Below are 19,834 nucleotides of genomic sequence, written 5' to 3'. Positions count from 1 at the left end.
AAGTTGATCGTAGCGGAATCATTACTTCTCGGTCACGTTGCCGACAGATCAAACCCGCCGGGAGGATCCTCGCTTCTGATTGGTCGATCCTCTTGTTAGCGCGTGATTCCAACGCCCTCCCCGCGCTCTTCCCTTTCCTATACAAATATCACTCGTCCCATGGCAGCTGTCCCAATCTTTCCCTTCCCATCTCTCTCCCATCTGTCATCCAATTAACAGCCTATCTCTCCACATTTCCTCACTCAACCTTAAAAACAAGTTAACTCTTTAATCAATCATCAATATGTCTGGCCGTAAGTCTTTCCCCTGCAGTGAACATCAAAGACGCGATCAGGATCGATGATTAACGCGTTTCTCTACAATAGGTGGAAAGGGTGGAAAGGGTCTCGGAAAGGGTGGCGCCAAGCGTCACCGCAAGATCTTGCGTGACAACATCCAGGGTATCACCAAGCCTGCTATCCGTCGTCTCGCTCGTCGTGGTGGTGTCAAGCGTATCTCTGCCATGATCTACGAGGAGACCCGTGGTGTCCTCAAGACCTTCCTTGAGGGTGTCATCCGTGACGCTGTCACCTACACTGAGCACGCCAAGCGTAAGACCGTCACTTCTCTCGACGTCGTCTACGCCCTCAAGCGTCAAGGACGTAAGTTACCGCTACTGTTCATCCTCTCCTATCAACGCGTTTCTAATATGCCAATCAGGTACCCTCTACGGTTTCGGTGGTTAAATGCTTTCTTTTCTCGCCTTTTGTTTTCAGCCATCCTGCGCGGTCGGCGCGTCGGTTGTCCTTCCGCAGCAGTGACGCGACGGGTTGCTTTTTCGGGTTGGTTTACGGTATGACTGGGACGTTGGGGTGTTATTGATCTTTTACCATGGGTCTCTGGGTTTGCTTTTAACGTATTTTACTTTACTATTGCGCGTCCACTACTGGGTCTGCTAGTGTTCGTGATTGAAATTTTCTGTATCATAGCGGCCTTCATGCTATCGGCTGGTACCTCTAGAACCATCGCGTCATGAAAATGCGCGGTCTGGTATGAATACGAACGCTTGAAAAAAAAGATGGAAAAAAAATCTCGTGCTCGGTTCGGTGTGTCTGCGTAGCTGCCCGTCAATTCTTTGTTTTTGTTGTGAGTTGTCGCGTGTCCGCCGTACGTGTCGGTAGTGTGGGCGGTATTGAAGCTATGGTACTAGTACATGTGTCTTCGTGCTTCCTGTATCCAGCAGTTTGTATAATATCTAGTTCATAATAATTGCTTTCTTTGTAACTTGGGTATTGCATTCTGTTGTATCTGCATGTAGCTTGTTCTGTAGCTTGTATTTGGTCCCTTTACCGTTCTGGGAAATGATGGGATCTAATGATGCGGTTGTACTTGGGTCTTCATCACGCCCAGTGCGACTTCGGTAAGACTCCCCAGTGTATGCGAGGTATACAGTGATTTCGTGCTCATGAGGTCTGCTCTGGTGACATATTCGATGCGATTCAGCTGCGTAGGTGCGTGGATTATTGGTTGGGTATGTATATGTTGTTGGTGTATGGTATGGAGGTATATACAAGTAGGTATATATATCTTTATGTATAACACCCAATATACTTACGATCAAAATCCACACCAACCAGCAGCCAGAGAGAATGAATGGGCAAAAAACCTATGGAGCATTATAAGCGGTGGTAAATTATCATACGGAGTCTTTATTTTACCCCAAACGCACGACATATGCCTAAGATCAGTGAAATCCTGCATTGAGACTGACGTTCGTCAAAGAGTTCGACATAGCTCGGGTCGAGTTGAACCCGGGCAAAGGTTGAACCCCGGTCGGTGGCCGAAGTGACCCCTGGACACTAAACCATTTCGGGGATAATGGATCGCGGTCCACGGTCGCGGGTCAACTACATCACTATAGCCAGTGCACCTCCAAACCACTTCTCAAATTAACTACATTGTTTAACACAAACACGCCACCCGATTGACCAAGAGGCCTGATCTGAATAAACATGAGCCATGTCCAGTCTAAGTGACCTACCTTCTCATTCGATGCCCAACACCGATTCTCGCCGTGGAACACTTCACCGTACCGTGATCACACAAACACAACGCGAGAATACACGGCTCCCACCCCAGCAATGTACACGTGACGATGTAAAAGCGCGTTGGACTACTCTGATTCCTACGAGTGTACATAAACCGAGATATCGATGTGCTGGGAGGCGAAGGTGCAAGCCTATAATACTATGACCGCCAGATTGACAAGGAGCCGCCTGGTGGTCGTGTCTGGCTTCTTCCGCTTAAGTATAATACGGTCGAGTTGACTGTCTCCATCACCTTCCATTTATTTAATTTATTTTTTTTTTTTACTTAAACGGCGGGCTGGAGCTATACATTGTTTTGTGAAATGCAGTATGCACAGTCAGTGACAACCCGGGTAACTGATATAGCTCGATATGTAACTGTCTTACTATCTCTGTTGGTGACCCACGACGTACCCCGAAGGCTACCCACACCCAGATGCTGTCGTCCTGCACTCAGTGGCCCGCGCAAGCTCCTCAACGCACCCTTCCCTCTGTATCGCATCAAGTATGCTCTGGAACTTAGGTTGAGGTCTCCCCTCAAGATATTCACCACACCTCACTGGAATTCCCGATGCTCCTTCATCACAACAGAGGACTCCTCTACAAGTTCTGCAGAACATCGGTGGACCAACCAATATCAAAGCAACGACTCTACACACTACACATCAATCCCCTATACATCTAGTTCCAGCACCTCATCCAGTACGCCCACAACACCACAAATCACCCACACTAGGTATAATACCTTCCTACCCAACAGACCGCAGAGAATCTGCCCTCACGTGTGGAACAACATCAAAGTATGAACCCGAAACTACCCATGGACTGTACGTCGAGGCACTTCGTCCTACATAGGCACTGACAACCTTGCGTTGCTCATCCCATCAAGTCAACGCGGCAAGCGCCGCGCCACTCACCCTGTACTGGTACGCATCCGGCTCTCCCACCCGACATAGAGCAACACGTATCAACCGCAAAGGGCCTGTAATACTAATACGGGTGCTATCGCTGGAGTTCACTAAGCTATGACTCTAAGCATTCATGCCCATAGAGCTAGGTCAGCCAATAAACGTGGCCTGGAGCATGAGAGAATCAAGCTAAGCACAGGAAGAAAAACACGAGTATAGAGAAATGAAAGTAACGGGAACAAGAGAACCAACGATGTAACTTCTGATTACTGAACAGCTTAACTCGTGCAAATGGGTCTGGATATCCTGAATGCCGCCGGAGTGCTACGTTCTTGACTCTCAGCGGCGAGTAGCTTGGGTAATCCTGCCCTCCAACATCACATATGTCTGCCCCGTCAAGGCTGATATGTGTAACGCATAACGCATAGGTCCACATGTAGTGGGACTGCCCTGGCACTCAAGTGTACTCTAAAGATGGAGGTGTAGTCATTGGTCATTCTAACTAGACGCTAATGTCGGTACCGCCACCCGAAGCCACTAGGTCTGTGTGAAAGGATTCCTGCAAGTCCATAGCACATCCTGGCGAGCCTGACCAGAATCGACATGGAGGCATAAGAAAAGAAATGGGTGGTTGCCTTGGTAGGTTCGCCGATGAGTGGCATTGAGCAGGCCACAAAGGCCTCTTCCACCTCCCCATGGAAGGGGAGGAAGGAATGCAGCGTGTTCCTTTCTATGGCGCAGCGCGACTTATGAGGACGCTGCCATGGCTCTCAAAGATATACAGAGAGCTAGGAAAAGGTCGGTTGCCGCTCTGGTGAAGGGAAGAGAAGTTGCTTTCTACATTATGCAAGTCGAGAATCTGCGCAAGTGTGACGGGATGTCCGAGGCTCATCAAGCACAGGCAGAGTTTTGTCAATCATCCATTCCTGGAACGGGTCCTCGAGTGTGTCCCGTTGTCTCTCACACAATCCAACACAATCCCCGACATTGCTACAGCAGAACGTCTGGAAATGGGGTTGGACCCTGCGCCCATTCGTCGCGAAACCCAGACTTACCTAGGACAGACAACATCGGGAGAAAACCTCGTAGTTACGATGTATATACATATGAGCCAGTTGGGTTGCTCAATGGAAATAGGAGTAGGCATGCCATAATGCTGTGAGGTCTTGTATCCAGACCCCGGGTCACTGCGTGAAATCGATCCGTTGATCTAGAACCAGCGACAGAGGAAGCTGTTTCCCAGTTGAAGTCCTAAGGGAGTTAAGTCTCTACCAAATGTTGGAAAGACCATATACCCAATCGGCTCTGTGATCAGCGAGCTTGACGAAGTAGGCCCGCTTCGGCTACATGATGTCGTTTTACGACCTTTGTAACTACTACAGCCATAGTCAAGTCATGCAGCGACCGCATGCATGATCTCCCCAGTCACAGCGAGCCTTTCGTAAAGCCTTTGGTCGACTTAGCATATTAGCCTACTTTTTTCATGATTGGCATGGAGGCTGTTCTTACGTCCTTTACCAACATCGCAGGCTAGTCGCCCGGAGAAGTAAACGTTCTTTCATTATGGCCGAATGGGAACAAGCTGTCCGATGCTCTTCGCCGTCGATTACCATGGATTGAGTACTGAAGTCGGATCCATACGATTGGGTTGGCTGATGGTTGTAGTTGAGATGTGTGATGGGTTTGTTAAATAGCAGGTCTCTAAAACCAAAGCATTTAGAATTGAGGGTAGTAGAGTCAATACGGTTAGACTTCAATGCTACGAGTGCAACTACCAGGCAGTGCAGATCAACCTCAGTGATGAAGCGACAAATAGACGGCGAGGGTGTTGCTTCTTGGATCTGACACTGGAAGATATCTTAACAATGTGTGTCTAATGATACCGTGATGACTACAAACGCCATGTGTGGTTGCAAGTACATGCAGATAAAGTCTACATGAACGGCTGTATGCTTGACAGCAGATTTCGATGTACTTGGTTTCGTCCATCAGATCGACCGAGAAGAAGTTCTTCCTCTGTTACCACCAGGACAATGCATATGCTAGCACTTCTCGGAGATTGCTACGAGACAAACTCATGTTTGACGGAAGGGAGTCTCATAGCATTCAAGCTCGTATCTAGTTCATGACATAGAGGGAGCCATAGATTGATCAATTGCACTACCAATGCCTTGGTGCAAGCAAATGTGATAGGCGAAGCTACCGTAACTGACTGGCAGTATCCTGTAAAGATCGCCTCTTTTCGTTGGTCTACATAAAATCATCCGCTTTGCTATGTCGCAGAGTCTGCTTAGTCTGCTCATCCATAGACAATATGAGATCCCTATATTAGTATCGTATATGAGCTATTCAAAGCTTCTGTATATCTATCTTCGTATATCTCCTGTCAATTGACAGTTGGGGTGCTCTGGGATGGAATGAGGAACATGCCTTCCATCCTATCTTACGTAAATCAGGCTACTTTCAGCCCCACTGGGTTTTGAGAGCAATGGCCCATATTTTCCAGGCTCACTTGTCCAGCAAGATTCTTCAAAGATAAGGAAAGAAAGTGATCCATAGGTAGTAGTGATCTTGTAATAGTACCGATCCATTAGTTGCTATTGTCTGGCCAACAGCAGCCCGCCGAAACGTCACGGCTATGAATCAATTTATTTCCTTATCTCCAGACAAATCAATGGCTCGAGAACCCTTATCTTATTGAGATTGATCTGATAAAGCGGAAGCCCACCCGTCGGATAGAGATAGCATTTCTATTCTCACACTGACGTCAAAGGCGACTTTCCCTCCCTGCAGCTGTATCAGCGAGGCCTCCACCCAGCAAGGTGTCAACCTGGATATCAGTATCCAAGCCCTTGTGAGTGTGAGTACCTATTCAGCCGAGTATCTTCAGGGGGTGAAGATAGCTCTGAGCGTATGAAATGCTCATTCTTCTCTCGACCGTGGTTCAATAGACGTCCATATGCTTCGTATTCTTCATCTCAAAGCCGGGATTGGTTGATAAAAACATACAGGTCACACGATACATGTATCTACCCACTAGCCATGGCTCTGATCATGAGTCAGTAAGCTCTAGTAGGCCATTTGAGCCGCGGAAGTGTGTTGCTAATAGGCTCGTCTGTATGGAAGTTAGTCGCCACGCTCAGGCTTCTCTCAACGAGTCATAGCATCTTACAGGTTGATCTTCTACCGAGCTAGCATGGTCCTATGGCTCTCCAAATTAGCAGATGTGTATAGGGTGCAACGCCACCTCGGCTAATTGTGATTCTCTTTTTCAGCTTCCTCCGTTTTGCCGCTCTTGGTGCCTATATCTCTTTCTTCTTCTCTCCACCCTTTTTCCTTTTTCGTCCTTCCCAATTTTGTTCAGCGCTCGTGGCGAAGGAGACCAGTACTACGGGAATCTGGCATTTAGGCAGCCGCACCGACTCAGGCGTACGACGGACAGTCCGGTGAGCAGAGCAAAGCCTGGCCCATACTCGAACAACCAGAGATAAGCCGAGGTTCAGTCCCGCCGGTGACTCAACGCGGACTGTAATACCAAGATGGAGTCTGATTCAGATCATCTAGTCCATACAGTAATTACCCAACCGTACTAGTATAGCCATGAAAGCCGGATCCGAATAATCCAAGGACGATGTCGATAACAACATCCATCGTTGGTGGTTGTCATCCAGACGTATGTGCTGCTAATAATAGAAGCGGACGGAAAAACAATGTTTCACATGACACGAGTGCGTGATCAATGTTTCGAGCACATAGAAAAATCAAGGATGATGGATACTGTCTAGAACATCGAGATCGCTTAGTTTCTTGACGATCCGAAATCAGAAAAATCCATTCGATGAAATGAGTCGTTAGCTGATTAGTATTGATGGGATGATAAGAGGGGTGTGGGTGGTGTCGTGTGGGTGGTCGTTGGTTCGGTCGCAATCCAGACCGTGGAGGGGCTGTGTTAGCCTGTTTGCAGGTGGTCCAGAACGTCCATGCTTTCTCCTTCTCGACTGGGAAGGTGGAATGGGATCCCTTACTAACAACTAGTACTTACTTGAACTTGAATCTGCAAGGCATGCATGATGGAAAGAATGTTCTATTCTGCAAGGGATGAAAATATTGGATAATAGGAAATGTTCTGGAAGTGTCGATCTTGAGGCATGCATGTGACCTGTTACAGTGATGAATCACAGAGCTCGATCGAGAGATATTGACTTGGGTTAATTCTCATGGTGTCTGCTACTACTAGGTACCGCTTTGGAAGACAATTTTTTTTCTTCCCCTACGATGTTGTTGGCGCTACAGACTACACATGTATGGTTGAAGAATTACTTCAATGCTAAAAATGAAATTTTTTTTCTTGGTGTTCGTGTTGAAAAATGTTTAGCCGCATACTACATAAGACAAAAAATTCTCTGGACATACTAAATCTAAGACAAAAATGCATCTGAACTTCTCCATACACGAATCAGCAGAAAAGTATATTCAGCTTCACCCACATGGTTGACAGAGTCGTGTTCCGCATAACGGCCGGAAATGTTTTTCCTCGGGCAGAGTTTTTTTCGGACATACCCCGTAGCGAAGGGACGCTAATCAATCTGTCAATGTAACCGTACTAAAATTTTCGTCAACTAGGCTCGAATCGGGCCTACTAGATCTCGGCATGACCAGAGTCCAGTATAAAGTAGGGCACTCGGCTGTGCTGACCCGTGGTGCCGTGTTACCGAGAGATCTGATCGACCGGGCCGAATGGAGTGACCCAGTGACTTCTCTCCCTACCGTCCCCATGCATTTGGAACCTCTAAGCAGACGGTGCTCTAGATATGCTGAATAATTGTTTTCTCAAGTCGGAAAAATCTCGGTTTGTAGAATGCCGTATATTAAAGCTGCAGAAAATATATTGGCCAGTAGGTGTTAGTTCCGACCGGTGAGTCGGTTAGGAGATAGTAGGAAAAAATTCCCTAGGTTACACTACGCAGGTCAACCGTTGCATTGACAGAATTTTCACAGCTGCGCAAGCGTTTTAGCTGTCGTCAACGTGGCCGATCTAACGGCTGATAGGCTCCCTTGGTCTGTTCGTTGCTACGACCAAAGTAGAAGGCTCAACGAAGGCACGCGGCAGCCAGCGACCAACTTGTGTGGTCAACCACACCCGCCCAACCCATCATAATGACTTAAGTGGACATATGCACTGAGTGCAAATTGGTATGAAAGCCGATGAAGGGTGAAAAATTTTTCATTAAGTTCCACATAAATTCCCAAAGAGGATAGAGTCAGATAGTCTGCATAATTGATAGGCAGGGATCAGACATATCTCGGATTCCCAACGAGCGATTTTTGCGCACAGACAGCAGATTGACAAATCCATGCCCAAATTTAGAAGGCTTCCAGAAATCCAATGGAAAACTCTAATCGCGCTTGTGCCGCCGATTGCCAAGCCCCATGGGATTCTGAATCTGCAGCCACGTATCAACTGCATGAGGCTTGCATTTTGGTATGACATCCCTGTGTATTGGTTATTCCGCTCGGTTCTATACGCCCATTACCACGTAATTTTACCCACTTGGACCCACATGATGTGCACCGGGGGAGCTCCTGATTTGTGCTTTCGTTTCGGAATTACTACCACTCGTTCCACCAAACCATTTGGTTCACCCTTGCTGATACCCCAACGGACGCCCCACCTGTAGGGTGAGTTCGCTTCAACGGGAAGTGGCTGTGCTTTGAGTACCTCCAGCCATTTGGAAATCAGGCGACCAATCCCCCTGCCGGATCTCTGCCACATGAGACGCTAGAAGAAAAAATTTTCTTCCATGCATATTCCACGCATCCGATCTGGGTTCTGGCATGTACGGAGGAGGACAGAGTTGCTCCCCGTGAGATTAGCAGCCCCCATGAGGGTGGTTAAGGTGCTGACTAGTTTGGTTAATACCCCTGCTAGATTATTGCTTCTGCAGGATCAACACCAATAGAATGTCTGTCTTTGAGTTTCAATTTACTTTTCTTTTTCTTTTTTCTCATCACGGCAATGGATATTCTCAATATACCGTGTTTTGGACTTCGCTTAGCCGGGCTGCTTCTTTGTTTCCCCCCCCTTTTTAATTTAAAAATTTTTTGTGAAAATTGTCTGCGACCATTTCAGATCGCCTAGATTGGAGTCATGATGTGATAAATATCCAGGTTTGAGGAAAGGCCCCATATGCCAACCCCATCTTCGTACCGAGAACCCAAACAGTAGTGGGGCCTTCCGTGTTGCCATCATTGTATATGCCGCATAGGGCTGCTGTGGCAGGTCAAGTCATTCGCACGGGGAAACGTCAAAACATTGGAAAATTGGTCTGAACACCATGGGGCTATCCAGACAGACCCGCCGGCTGGTACCCGTAATTTGACTACCTTCCGAGCCCCAGACTTAGCAATGCTACGCGAAATCTAACCTCACCACGTATGCAATCGTCCTAGGAGATATCCAAAGCCCCAATTCCCTTGCCCCGAGCAATAGCGACATCGGTCTTCAGCTCCGGTAGGCAACAACCATGGCCAAAGCTGAGACAACCTTCCGGCAAGTTAAGTCTGAGATAAAGACTTTGTGCTTGTGCGTAGATCGTTTGCCACGCGTTTCAGCTGTCGTCTTACGATGGGTATTTTGTGGGCCTGCCAACGGATCCGGGGATTGGGTCGCTGGGTAGGAGATTTTGGCTTTTTTGAGTATGGCGTGTAGCTCTTGATTCAACCTCAATGCGAGATATACGAATCATCTACTCTCCTTGGATTGATTACGTTCTCTGGCGAGTTGGTACTTTTTTGTTCCCCACGGCTGTTCAGCACCCTCTGAATGCTGGTAGCCTGAGTTGTGTCCTTGGTTGTATCGACGGGAGCTTATTCCTAACCGAGTCTAGTTGTCTCTGTAGTGATTCATGACTTTCTGTGCTCGGGCATGGTCCGTAGGATTCGGGGATCTCTTGCTCCCCGATGATCGATACCTGGGGAATGCACGTCGGAGTTGATGTATCAAATTTTCCCACGTGAAATTGTCTTCTACTACTTGCAGTTCAAGAATTTTAATCTTATTTTTGAATAAAGTTATTTTATTTTATTTTATTTTATTTATTTTTTTCTGATAAACTCGGCTTTCCTTTTTGAAACTAGCGTCACCAGCCTTGGATAGCCTACAATAGCCGTGACTCAAATCAGGTAACCATTCAACCATGTGCTATGGGCTTGACCTGTCATGCCATGAAGATGCGTCAGCTGACCAGGTAAAGAAAGCATGCAGTCAACGTTGCATGTCAAAAGTTGTTGGTTGTTGTCTAACCTTTTTTTTTTTCCCCCTTCGCCGGCCGAGAAAGTCGAGACTGGCTGTCGGATCAGTGGATGCCGACAAATCACGCTACTGGGGTTGTTAGTTTCGATCTGAACCAGGGAACCGGGGTCCTAGCACCAGACGAAAGCTCCGAAACATCCCCGACATGAACATGACTTATGCAGGACCCCGGGGGAAGATTTGTCAAAATTAATCTGACAATGTTGGCGGAAACCGATAGTACATGCCAGAAGCGCCGACTCGGGAGGTCACGTAGGGGCTACGCCGGACAACTCCGACACTTTCATCACAGCCCGGAGCAAGTCACTAAACCCAAACAGGTAATTTCCACTTAATCAGATATGACAAATGAACATATACGGTTAGCGCCAATGCACTAGCCACTTGAAGTGGCAGTGCATGTGGCTGGTGGAGTACTCGTACAGGACGAACTGCAGACGGAGATCTTCACAAAAGGGGGCCCTCCTGGTGGAGTTATCCACTGGGGAAAGCCACGACATCACCCAGTACTATTACATGATTCCTATCGTTGTATGCAGGCGGTTGAACATGTCACCTGTAAGGGACCCTGGGATGTCGTGGCCCCATCAGCACCTTGAGACACGAGATCTATCTCCCCATGACAGTGGCTCAGCTCCCATGTAATCGTCCCGATGATTGGCTGCCCTAAGCCCCTAGTGTGAATGAAAAATTCATTTTAGCGCGGGTTGGGTAGGTATCGCTGTACTATATCGGGATCAGCCATACCCTTTAATGCTGAAGACCGTGTGGATGGGGGGACCCGCCAATCATTGGAGATATTATTGAATATTTTGATGTTAGGTATCGTGGATGATTCATGATGACTTAGGAGTTTAGCAACGGTCTATACTATGTTGATTTAGTATTTGTAATAATAATAGAATCCGCTAGATATGAGTAGTTTTATTCTTTATTGTTAATGAAAAATATATCAATAAGCAGTTTCTAACCGAAGCGGATTTAATTGCATATACTCCGGACACGGAGGTAAAGTGAGTTGTGGCTGATGTCGACGAAAGGAATGATGCATAAAACTATGTATGGAGCAAGGGAGGGAAAATAGAAAAACAAAAAAAAAAAAATTAAAGCGAAAAAAAAGGAAGGAAAAAAAAAGTTGCATTACTATTGAGACAGGGATTGTGGCTTGTACCCTGAACAATGGGATCTCGTAGTGATATTTCCCGTTACGTTTCGTAGGGTTTGATTGACAGTAAGTTGGTCGGAGCCGGGCGGGGGGGTTGGACGACGACCGAATAAGCGAGCGACATTTGCTTTGCTTTTTTTGTTGAGCCAGTGAATTTATTTTTTTACAGCCGAGGGAAATTCGACCCCAGATGGATAATGCAGATCTAAGGCTCTAAGGCCCTTTTTTTGAGTTTTTTTTTTTTTTTTTTTTTTTTTTTTTTTTTTTTTTTTTTTTTTTTTTTTTTTTTTTTTTTTTTTTTTTAGTATTCTTCTTTTTGACACTAATAAAATAGATGGGTAAATATTACTGGATCGCGGAAAGTCCGGTGTAAGTATGGAGTACGGAAAAGATTTCTAAAAATCGAGGCGGTAATCTTACGATACTAGTTCATTGACCGGGTTGAGTCATGATCGCCCGGGGAGGGATGCAGTTGTGGGTGGGTAAGTTATGGTAATGCTCGTTCGGTCATAGCCGGTACTAATGGGTCATGGACTTAGCGTCAGTTTCCCTTTGGTACGTACTCTGCAGGTCAAACGTCATTAGTAGTATCATCATAAAAGAGGCGCATCCCCCAAACCAAATTGACCTCTTCCCCTTCTACTCATTATCAACAAATCAACTTATTATTCTCCTTGAAACTTGTCACAGTTTACTGATCGATTGATCTTATCAAGCCCCAATCTTTCATATTCCTCAATTGTATTTTTCTCTCACCTCCATCCACTACTTGCACATTCGTTGTTCCTTATAGTAGGTTGACCCGTACCAAAATACCGTGACGTCTTGTCTCCATCTTTGACTTTTCCCAACTTACGACAACTTTCCCACTCAACCTTGGATCCACTCAAACCTTCGTCTTCTGGTAACAGATTTAACTAACCAGCAATCTCTAAAGTCTACGTCTTCTCCTTCCCAAGGATTCCTAAGCGACTTGAGTCTACTACCGTCTTGTCTCACCTCATTGGACTACGACCTGCCGGACGCTTCCAGACCCTTCGACCCACTCATTATCGCAGTTGTTCGGGGATAAAGATATTCGGATCTTGGGCCGTTGAAACTTTTCTTTGGGAGGCTTGGTGCCATACCTAGTACTTAAACTCTGGAACCTCCCCCAGTGGCGAATTCTCTGAACTTCTTCATCCACTCCGGCGTCATACCCTTGACGTCCATTTGTTGAAAGAGAACATGTCCATATACCCTTCGATACGCAACAAGGGTTTTATCAGTGAATCAACCTCTACCCCCTTCATCAATTACCAAGACCCCGTTTTCATCCAGGACGAGTTCCTTCCCGACTTGTCGCAGGAGGCCGCATTACAGTTCTACAACCAGCAACTCCCCAGGCTCCAATCACCTTTCCAGTACCACTCGGGTCTTGAATTTTACTCTCCGCCGTCTTCCGCACCATCGTCACCGACTTCCTCTCCGGCCTCTTCCACCTCCCACCTGCCCGCGACAGTAGCGGTTACCGCGGAATACCCCAACTCCTTTGAGGCTCCTTCGATGACACCCGTTTCCTCCTACCACTCCTCATTCAACATTCAGCATACCGCGACACCACCGTCCTCACAGCCATACTTGTCACAATATCCCCAATACCTCTTTGAAAACTCCCCAATGTTGGCGCAACAGCCTGTCGCAAACACCCACGGTTGGGAGAACAATCTGCAGCTGCTGAGCTCGGCTCGCATGCAGCACAAGGCATCACCGAGTACCTCATCGACTCGATCTGCACCTGCAGGAAGCTCATATCAGAGATCTAACGCTTCTACCCTGTCAAAGCCTCTACCCACTCCCGTCCAGACACCTATTCAGAACTCATTTCTCACCGCGCCCTACCAGCAGAGCTACGACACTTCTGTGCATGATGGCAGCCAAGCTGAAACGGAGATGGTGAGACGGGCTGTGATGGAACAGCAGCAGAAGCAGCAGCAACAAAGCCACCATCAGCATCAGCCGAGTGATTACTCACTGGCGCCTTCGGTATCTAGTGTGAGCCACAACTCACCTGTTACTCCCCAGATAAAACCTGAGGAACTCGATGAGGCCTCGAAGGCGATGGTCAATGGTGAGAAACGATATCCTGATATAGATCGATGGATGGATGATTACTTACATCTCGATGCCTTTGCAGAGTACAATAACCACAACGCAAACAACCTTCCGATCGGTATCCCCAAAATCAACCGAACCATGTCAGACATCTACCAAGATGAGCTCTACAACCCAGCTCTCATGCCGACTCCCCAAGTCTCCAAACAGACCACAAACCAGCAGAATCTTTTGAACCCGTTCAGAAACGTCTTTGCTGATCGGCTGCAAGCCGCCAATCAGGGCCACATGACTGCACGGTCTCATTCTCCTGTTGTTACCATGAACCGGGATCGGTCTCCTTTCCGACAGAACTCGCCCCTAGCTGCTGAGTACAACAATGGGTTCCAGCAACCCCAGATGGCGACCAGTGTGCCTATGACTCAGAATGTAGGCCAAAGCCAAGGAGAAGGAGAGCCGAAGACTATGTCTCCTAAGGATGCTCTGCTAGACTTCAATGAGGGGGATGATACCGGGATTCCTTTGTTCCCAACAAGTCAACCCGACTTCAACCTTGGTGAAGCACTCGGCCTACGACGTGCAAGCTCATCATCATTCCCGCAGTCGCAGAACTTTACTTCTATGGAGTCATTCCCCACGCAATACGCTGCACCGAATGGACTTCCCCAGCAGTACACTTTCGCGCAGCAGCAGCAAGACCAGCAACAACAGCAGAACAACCTCCTGCACCAGACCCCCGAATTCCCCGCATCCCTTCCCCACTTCGAGTCTACGAACAGTGACGTGGGGGTCAACAACGGCGTGGCTTCTCCGCCGGCACAGCCCACAATGGCGATGCGCCCGGTGAAAGAAGAGATCACCCGCCCTGAGCGCACTTCCGCAGATAGTGGTACTTACACTTGCACTTACCACGGCTGTACGCTTCGGTTTGAAACGCCCACGAAGCTGCAGAAGCACAAGCGCGAGGCCCACCGCCAGACTACGCCTGGCGGCCACTTGGTTGGGCGTGATACTTCCGCACGGAATTCTCAGGCCGGTCCCCACAAATGTGAGCGGATCAACCCGTCTACGGGAAAGCCATGCAACTCTGTTTTCTCCCGGCCTTACGATCTTACTCGACACGAGGACACGATCCACAACGCACGCAAGCAGAAGGTCCGGTGTCATCTGTGCACGGAAGAAAAGACCTTTTCGCGTAATGATGCGCTGACTCGGCACATGCGAGTGGTGCACCCTGAGGTCGATTGGCCCGGCAAGCAGAGAAGGAGAGGCAGGGAGTAAGCCTGAATGGGGTTGCGGTGTCATGAGGGCATACCTCCCATTCGACTTCTACATCAAACATGGCTACCAATGCCCAATTGGAACACGACAAATGGGAAGATCCATTTTGGGGAGGTCCCTTTCGGAAGCTCTTTTGGGTTCCACCGTTTCCATGCCCCCAATTGAGTCAAGATGACGCCGGAAAGCCTCTGACGTCATAGCTATACCTGAAAGGGAAAGGACTCGTTACCAGGACCGGATCGTCGGTTTGACTTCCTTTCCGGGAGTAATGGCCTTGTGGCCTTGCAGCCTGGTGCAGCACTCATGACATCATCCCCGATATCATTCTCAAATGACGTCACTATTCAACGGGTCTAATTCTGTCGATGTTATCGGTCACTTTCGTTTTTTTTTTTCCCCTTTTCTTTTTCGCGATTAGATGGTCTCTTGTGATGACGCATGTGGAATTCTTTTTCTTTTCGTTTCTACTCCCTACGGTACCATACAGGTGTGGTGTTTCGAATTCAGACAGCCGGCTCAGTATTTATCATTTTTTAATTGCGGGTTTTTTTTTTTTGCGATTTCAGCATATGTGGGTCTTAGATTTTTTCTTTTGTTTGAACTGGATTTTACCACTGGTGGTTAAAATGGTCGCATCCAAAAAGAAGCAACATGGTTATTGGGGATTTGTTTCAAACTGATATTACACTCATCATATTTATTTTGCGGTTGGTTTTACAAAGTTCTCGAGCAAGCCGTGTCACGAAGCCTTTTTTCTTTTCTTTTTTCTTTTACTTTTTGTTACGATGTACAATATTCATTTCATCCTGTACGATCACTATGATATGACGTCTGCATGTTTTTGATTTGCATTGGGTTGGCATGGGTGTGTTGGGACGGTGTACAGATTGTGCATTGGATTGGTGTGTACAGTATGACCAACATGTATAGATAGTCACTTAATGAACCGCGAGGTCACGAAAATCTTGATCCACCAGAGCCATACTTATTAGTAAAACGTCCACATATGTTTTCTAGTAATCAAGCAATCATAAGCTCTGGAGTCTTTGACAGCTCCGCCCTGTCAAAGCTCAAGCTTAGCTTCCCCTCACCTCGCTTAGCAAGTCGAGCCATCATCACAATCACCGTCCACCATAGGCATCAAGTCTTGTCCCTAGAATACGAGCACGACTACGTATACTTTTTCTAGCGAGAATCGAATGAAAACCAGACAAGATGGAAATGAAGACTAGCCGCGTCCTTCCCACTGGAGATCTCGTCTCATCAATAGGATCCAAGCAATGGAATCGTCAACATCATCACCCTGTCAATCATGTCGATCTTCCCCGCCCAAGTCCCCACTGCAATTACACTGCGATCTTACCGTTGCCTGCAATGATTCGCCAATGGATCTCGAGCCCTTACCAACATGATCCATTGATGCATGCGACTCCTTATACCCATTACTAGTAGTAGTAGGGTCCATCAGTAATCCAGATGTCATTATTTATCTATAGTCACCACGGGAAATACTCCTAATAATGGTATGTATAGTTTTGAAAAAATGAAAATTGAACATTAAATTTCAAGAAATTAAATTCAAATTAAAAGATGTACGTACATGAATCAGAAACTTCATATCTATGCGTAACGCAATGTGGCATGCGCGGGGGGTTGGGTTCAAGTTGGGAACAGCGCAATATTGAGACTTTTGACGGGATGGAGTGGGGGTTGAAGTGAAATTGAATTGGATTGTTCTGAGACATCAGTTGCGGTACGTTATTCATGTATGTATACTAGTACGATCATACATACTGTCGGGTCTGGAAGTATGTACACAGTATGGCTTTTGTGGCGCAGTTACTACATGACTAGTTGTCGATAATTTGAATTCATGCATTTGTATGTATCGATTTAATTCTAATTCACCGTCCAATGTTGTAGATTTGAAGCATGTTTACAATTTTTCCTCTCTGAGCCTGGACAAATAAAATACTAGACAAAGCAAGCAAAAGGCATGCGTGTGATCTCAGATCTACTTCAGTTTGAGGTAACTCCGATATCATAATTCAGTCATAAGCCTTGTTTGAAGGTACAACTTGAATCATGGGCAAGTAGTTGGGGGTTACATACATACATACATACATACATACCGATGATGGGGAAAAAGGGGGGGTTCCGTATGTACACTGTACAGTAATGTAAGATTATGACGACATTCCGCAGGGGGCTTTTGGTGGATGTGTCTCGGGTAGAGATCCACTGGGTTGGATTATTTGGGAGAATGTGGCTGAGATGCGCATTCTTGGCTTTTATTTTATTTTGAACTCTTTTTTTGTTTATTGATGTCTGTCCTGTACTCAATGTTTATGTGAATTAGCACATTGTGAATTGTTGTACTTCCTTGTGACTAATGAATGTATACCTAGTCAGTGACGAAGTACTGTAAGGTATTGTCTTGTAGTGTAAAGAGTCACAGGACCTCTCTGGTGGGTAAGGTACCCACCCAATAATCTTACATTTGAGTTCTATCTAATAGCGACTATTTGTATTGGTCCCGTTCATGAAAGTTCTTGGGAGATCACTTGCAGGCAACGCTGAAATGTCCTGTTGGTCGTTGTAGCTTGGCGATTTTGTCAGGAGTCGGTTTCGAAGATCCCCGTGGGATCTATAGTAACTTCGTTGCAGATCTATAAGTTATCGTAGATTATGATCTGCAGTCAACGTAGATAAACTGATACGGAGAAAAGAGATATTCTTGTGGTGTATATTGGCTTTGGATTCGAACTGTGTTGCTGATCTCATCGACGATCGCTAATGTCAATGGGCAGTTGTATATTAGCTTTGTGGTTATTATATACCGTATGAAGCATTGTTCTGGAAGAGTACCTTCTACTCAAAGATACTATTCGCTCTTGATACCTTTCAGTAGTGAAAGGTACTGCGCTATAAGCATTGTCAGGTGTGCCTGAGGAAGTGTTCGCACATATCACCTTTGCTCCCACTTGGTATCTCTTTCAATAAAACGAGAAATGTCCCGACAAGTAATTATCCATGGGTATAGTACAAATACCTTGACTTTCATCCACTGCTTTTCAAGAGCTCCTTGCTATCTTACCTCACTCTAATACTCACCCACGAGCAACACAAAACTATCTACTCAGCATTGCTTGACATCTATCAGCCCTTCATTCTTAATATCCCGACATCATGGCATCCTCCTCCATCACTCCGACTGCGCTTTTAGAAACCTCTGGCTCCTAGATCTTTTTCCTGCGCCACCTGACTCCTACGTAACTGATTCAACTGGCCGACCTTCTACCAGACTGCTGAGTTTCCAGTACCTGGTGAGCTGCTCCCCGGTTTCTTCCAACATTTTTTCGCAGAAAGTGGATACACTCGTGCTGATGGATTCATATCACATACTTGGTGATGGGGAGACTAGAAGGACATGAATCTGCAGAATAACGCTGATAGATACTAGTACGGAGATGGTCAAATAAACCTTGACACATTCTCTAATCTCAATCTCATATTCGATGAAACACTGAAGTCCCTTCAATATTCAACCACAGTCTACGGACCCTGACATTCAGACCCCCTCGGTGCATACTGTCGATGCTTTACCACTTCCTCAAGTTTTCTGCTCATCACTCCAGCAGAAAGTATTGTGTGTGATACCAATACACCAGCTAGGCAGATTGCTAGCAGATCATTACTACTCGATTACTGCTTTGGAAGCACTTTGATTAAGTCATCCATTAATGACTCATGAAATATGATTATATACCAGAGGTGCGGAAGGGTTCTTTAACAGCGGGTGATAAAAGTGACGAATTCTATAGGGCAACATTTTGCAGCTGAAAGGTATCAACAAGCTACAAACGATAATAAAGTGTATAGCAGTTTATTAGGTATGCAATATGATATTAATCATCCGTTAAGACTATGCTCATTATATCTTATACGTAGATCAAACAAACTTCGCAACATGTTCCTTTTAATAAGTCTTATGTCGACAACGGGGTATTATGTTGGTATCAATTGGAACTACACTCTCTAGCCTAGATTACGAAGTATCTTTGTACCTGTTGGGAACAATATAAATCACTATTTCCTCTTTTATCTGCTAAACGGGCTGATAAGTCTGCTATTGTACCATAAAATGTTCCAGAGTGACTTTCTGCGTAGCCATTGAGCCTTTTTAGTCTCTCATCTGGTTTCCTGGTGGGATATCTGTGAGGCAAAGAGAAAAGTAAATCATTGGTACGTAATTATTGAGAGATCGAGTCTAGTGATAGTACAGCGGAAAAGAAAAGGAGAGAGACTACCTTTCGGATCGATTTATATAGTCTACTATTCCAGTTTAACCAGTTCAAGATGTATTAACACTCCAACCTTCTACCTCCACCATGTGTGGTTATGCTGAGAGTTGATATCGGGTCGAGCTGGGCGCTTGTGAGAGCGCGTGATGGCACCGTGGACGAGTAACACCTTTTCTATAAACCACGCTAGTAGTTTCAGAGCCAAGGGAACCGCGCAGTACGCTACTATCGACGAAAAACGCATTTGAAGTTGCAGGGGGTCAGCTGGAATACCTTTTAGCATGTGTCCGAATTAATTCTGTTATGTAGCATACTATGCTAATCTGGGCTGGAGGGGTGCGGAGAAGGGTGTTACTAGATATTTCGTTAGCATTTGGTGGCTCTCTCTGCGTTGGATCTGGATTCTGATATATGTGTGGGTTGGGCGAATGGGGTTTAGAACCGTCTTTCGCTTGGGAACTATCGTCGGCTTTAGAATTGTTTTTGGATTTGGAACTATCTTATACGTTAGTGGTTTGCTATTTTAGTGGTACTGTAGAGTAGGCTGTGCAGGTGTAGACTTACGTGAATTCGAGTTAATAAAGAGGAGAAATAAACGCTACCTGCTATAGTGGACGTTCCGACTAGAGGAGTTTTAACTGATCTAATCTAAAATCAGCTGCCGTCAGAAGGTTGATCACAATAGAATCGCCGATAGAGCAAAT

The 19,834-nt window shown here is 46.2% G+C and overlaps 4 protein-coding genes across 4 annotated transcripts; all 4 read left to right on the top strand.

Annotated features, from left to right (window-relative positions):
- Positions 1-283: 283 nt before the first annotated feature.
- Positions 284-725, top strand: BDV38DRAFT_277367 (histone H4; the record flags this gene model as incomplete). The annotated part of the gene is made up of 3 exons (XM_032058470.1): positions 284-293; positions 366-641; positions 700-725. The coding sequence occupies 3 exons, from the start codon at positions 284-286 to the stop codon at positions 723-725; spliced, it is 312 nt and encodes a 103-aa protein (XP_031919403.1).
- A 1,597-nt stretch (positions 726-2,322) lies between these two features.
- On the top strand, positions 2,323-3,015 carry BDV38DRAFT_66002 (uncharacterized protein). The gene has a single exon (XM_032063715.1). It carries the CDS (start codon positions 2,390-2,392, stop codon positions 2,870-2,872), a length of 483 nt encoding a protein of 160 aa, XP_031919402.1. The 5' UTR covers positions 2,323-2,389; the 3' UTR covers positions 2,873-3,015.
- A 3,131-nt stretch (positions 3,016-6,146) lies between these two features.
- Positions 6,147-7,238, top strand: BDV38DRAFT_233492 (uncharacterized protein). The gene is made up of 2 exons (XM_032053127.1): positions 6,147-6,420; positions 6,539-7,238. Exons 1-2 carry the CDS (start codon positions 6,199-6,201, stop codon positions 6,548-6,550), a joined length of 234 nt encoding a protein of 77 aa, XP_031919401.1. The 5' UTR covers positions 6,147-6,198; the 3' UTR covers positions 6,551-7,238.
- Positions 7,239-12,279: 5,041 nt separating this feature from the next.
- On the top strand, positions 12,280-15,009 carry BDV38DRAFT_65935 (stress-regulated transcription factor RPN4). Its single transcript, XM_032063714.1, has one exon. It carries the CDS (start codon positions 12,679-12,681, stop codon positions 14,824-14,826), a length of 2,148 nt encoding a protein of 715 aa, XP_031919400.1. The 5' UTR covers positions 12,280-12,678; the 3' UTR covers positions 14,827-15,009.
- The last annotated feature ends 4,825 nt before the right edge of the window (positions 15,010-19,834 follow it).

Source organism: Aspergillus pseudotamarii (assembly GCF_009193445.1).
Source record: "Aspergillus pseudotamarii strain CBS 117625 unplaced genomic scaffold BDV38scaffold_2, whole genome shotgun sequence".
Lineage (NCBI taxonomy): Eukaryota > Fungi > Ascomycota > Eurotiomycetes > Eurotiales > Aspergillaceae > Aspergillus > Aspergillus pseudotamarii.
The sequence above is the reverse complement of the archived record's forward strand: the minus strand, read 5'-3'. Positions and strand labels throughout refer to the sequence as shown.

What these genes read in the sequence shown, in the direction of transcription:
- BDV38DRAFT_66002 (XM_032063715.1), top strand. Translation starts at nt 2,390, where the DNA reads ATGCAGTATGCACAGTCAGTGACAACCCGGGTAACTGATATAGCTCGA.
- BDV38DRAFT_233492 (XM_032053127.1), top strand. Translation starts at nt 6,199, where the DNA reads ATGTGTATAGGGTGCAACGCCACCTCGGCTAATTGTGATTCTCTTTTT.
- BDV38DRAFT_65935 (XM_032063714.1), top strand. Translation starts at nt 12,679, where the DNA reads ATGTCCATATACCCTTCGATACGCAACAAGGGTTTTATCAGTGAATCA.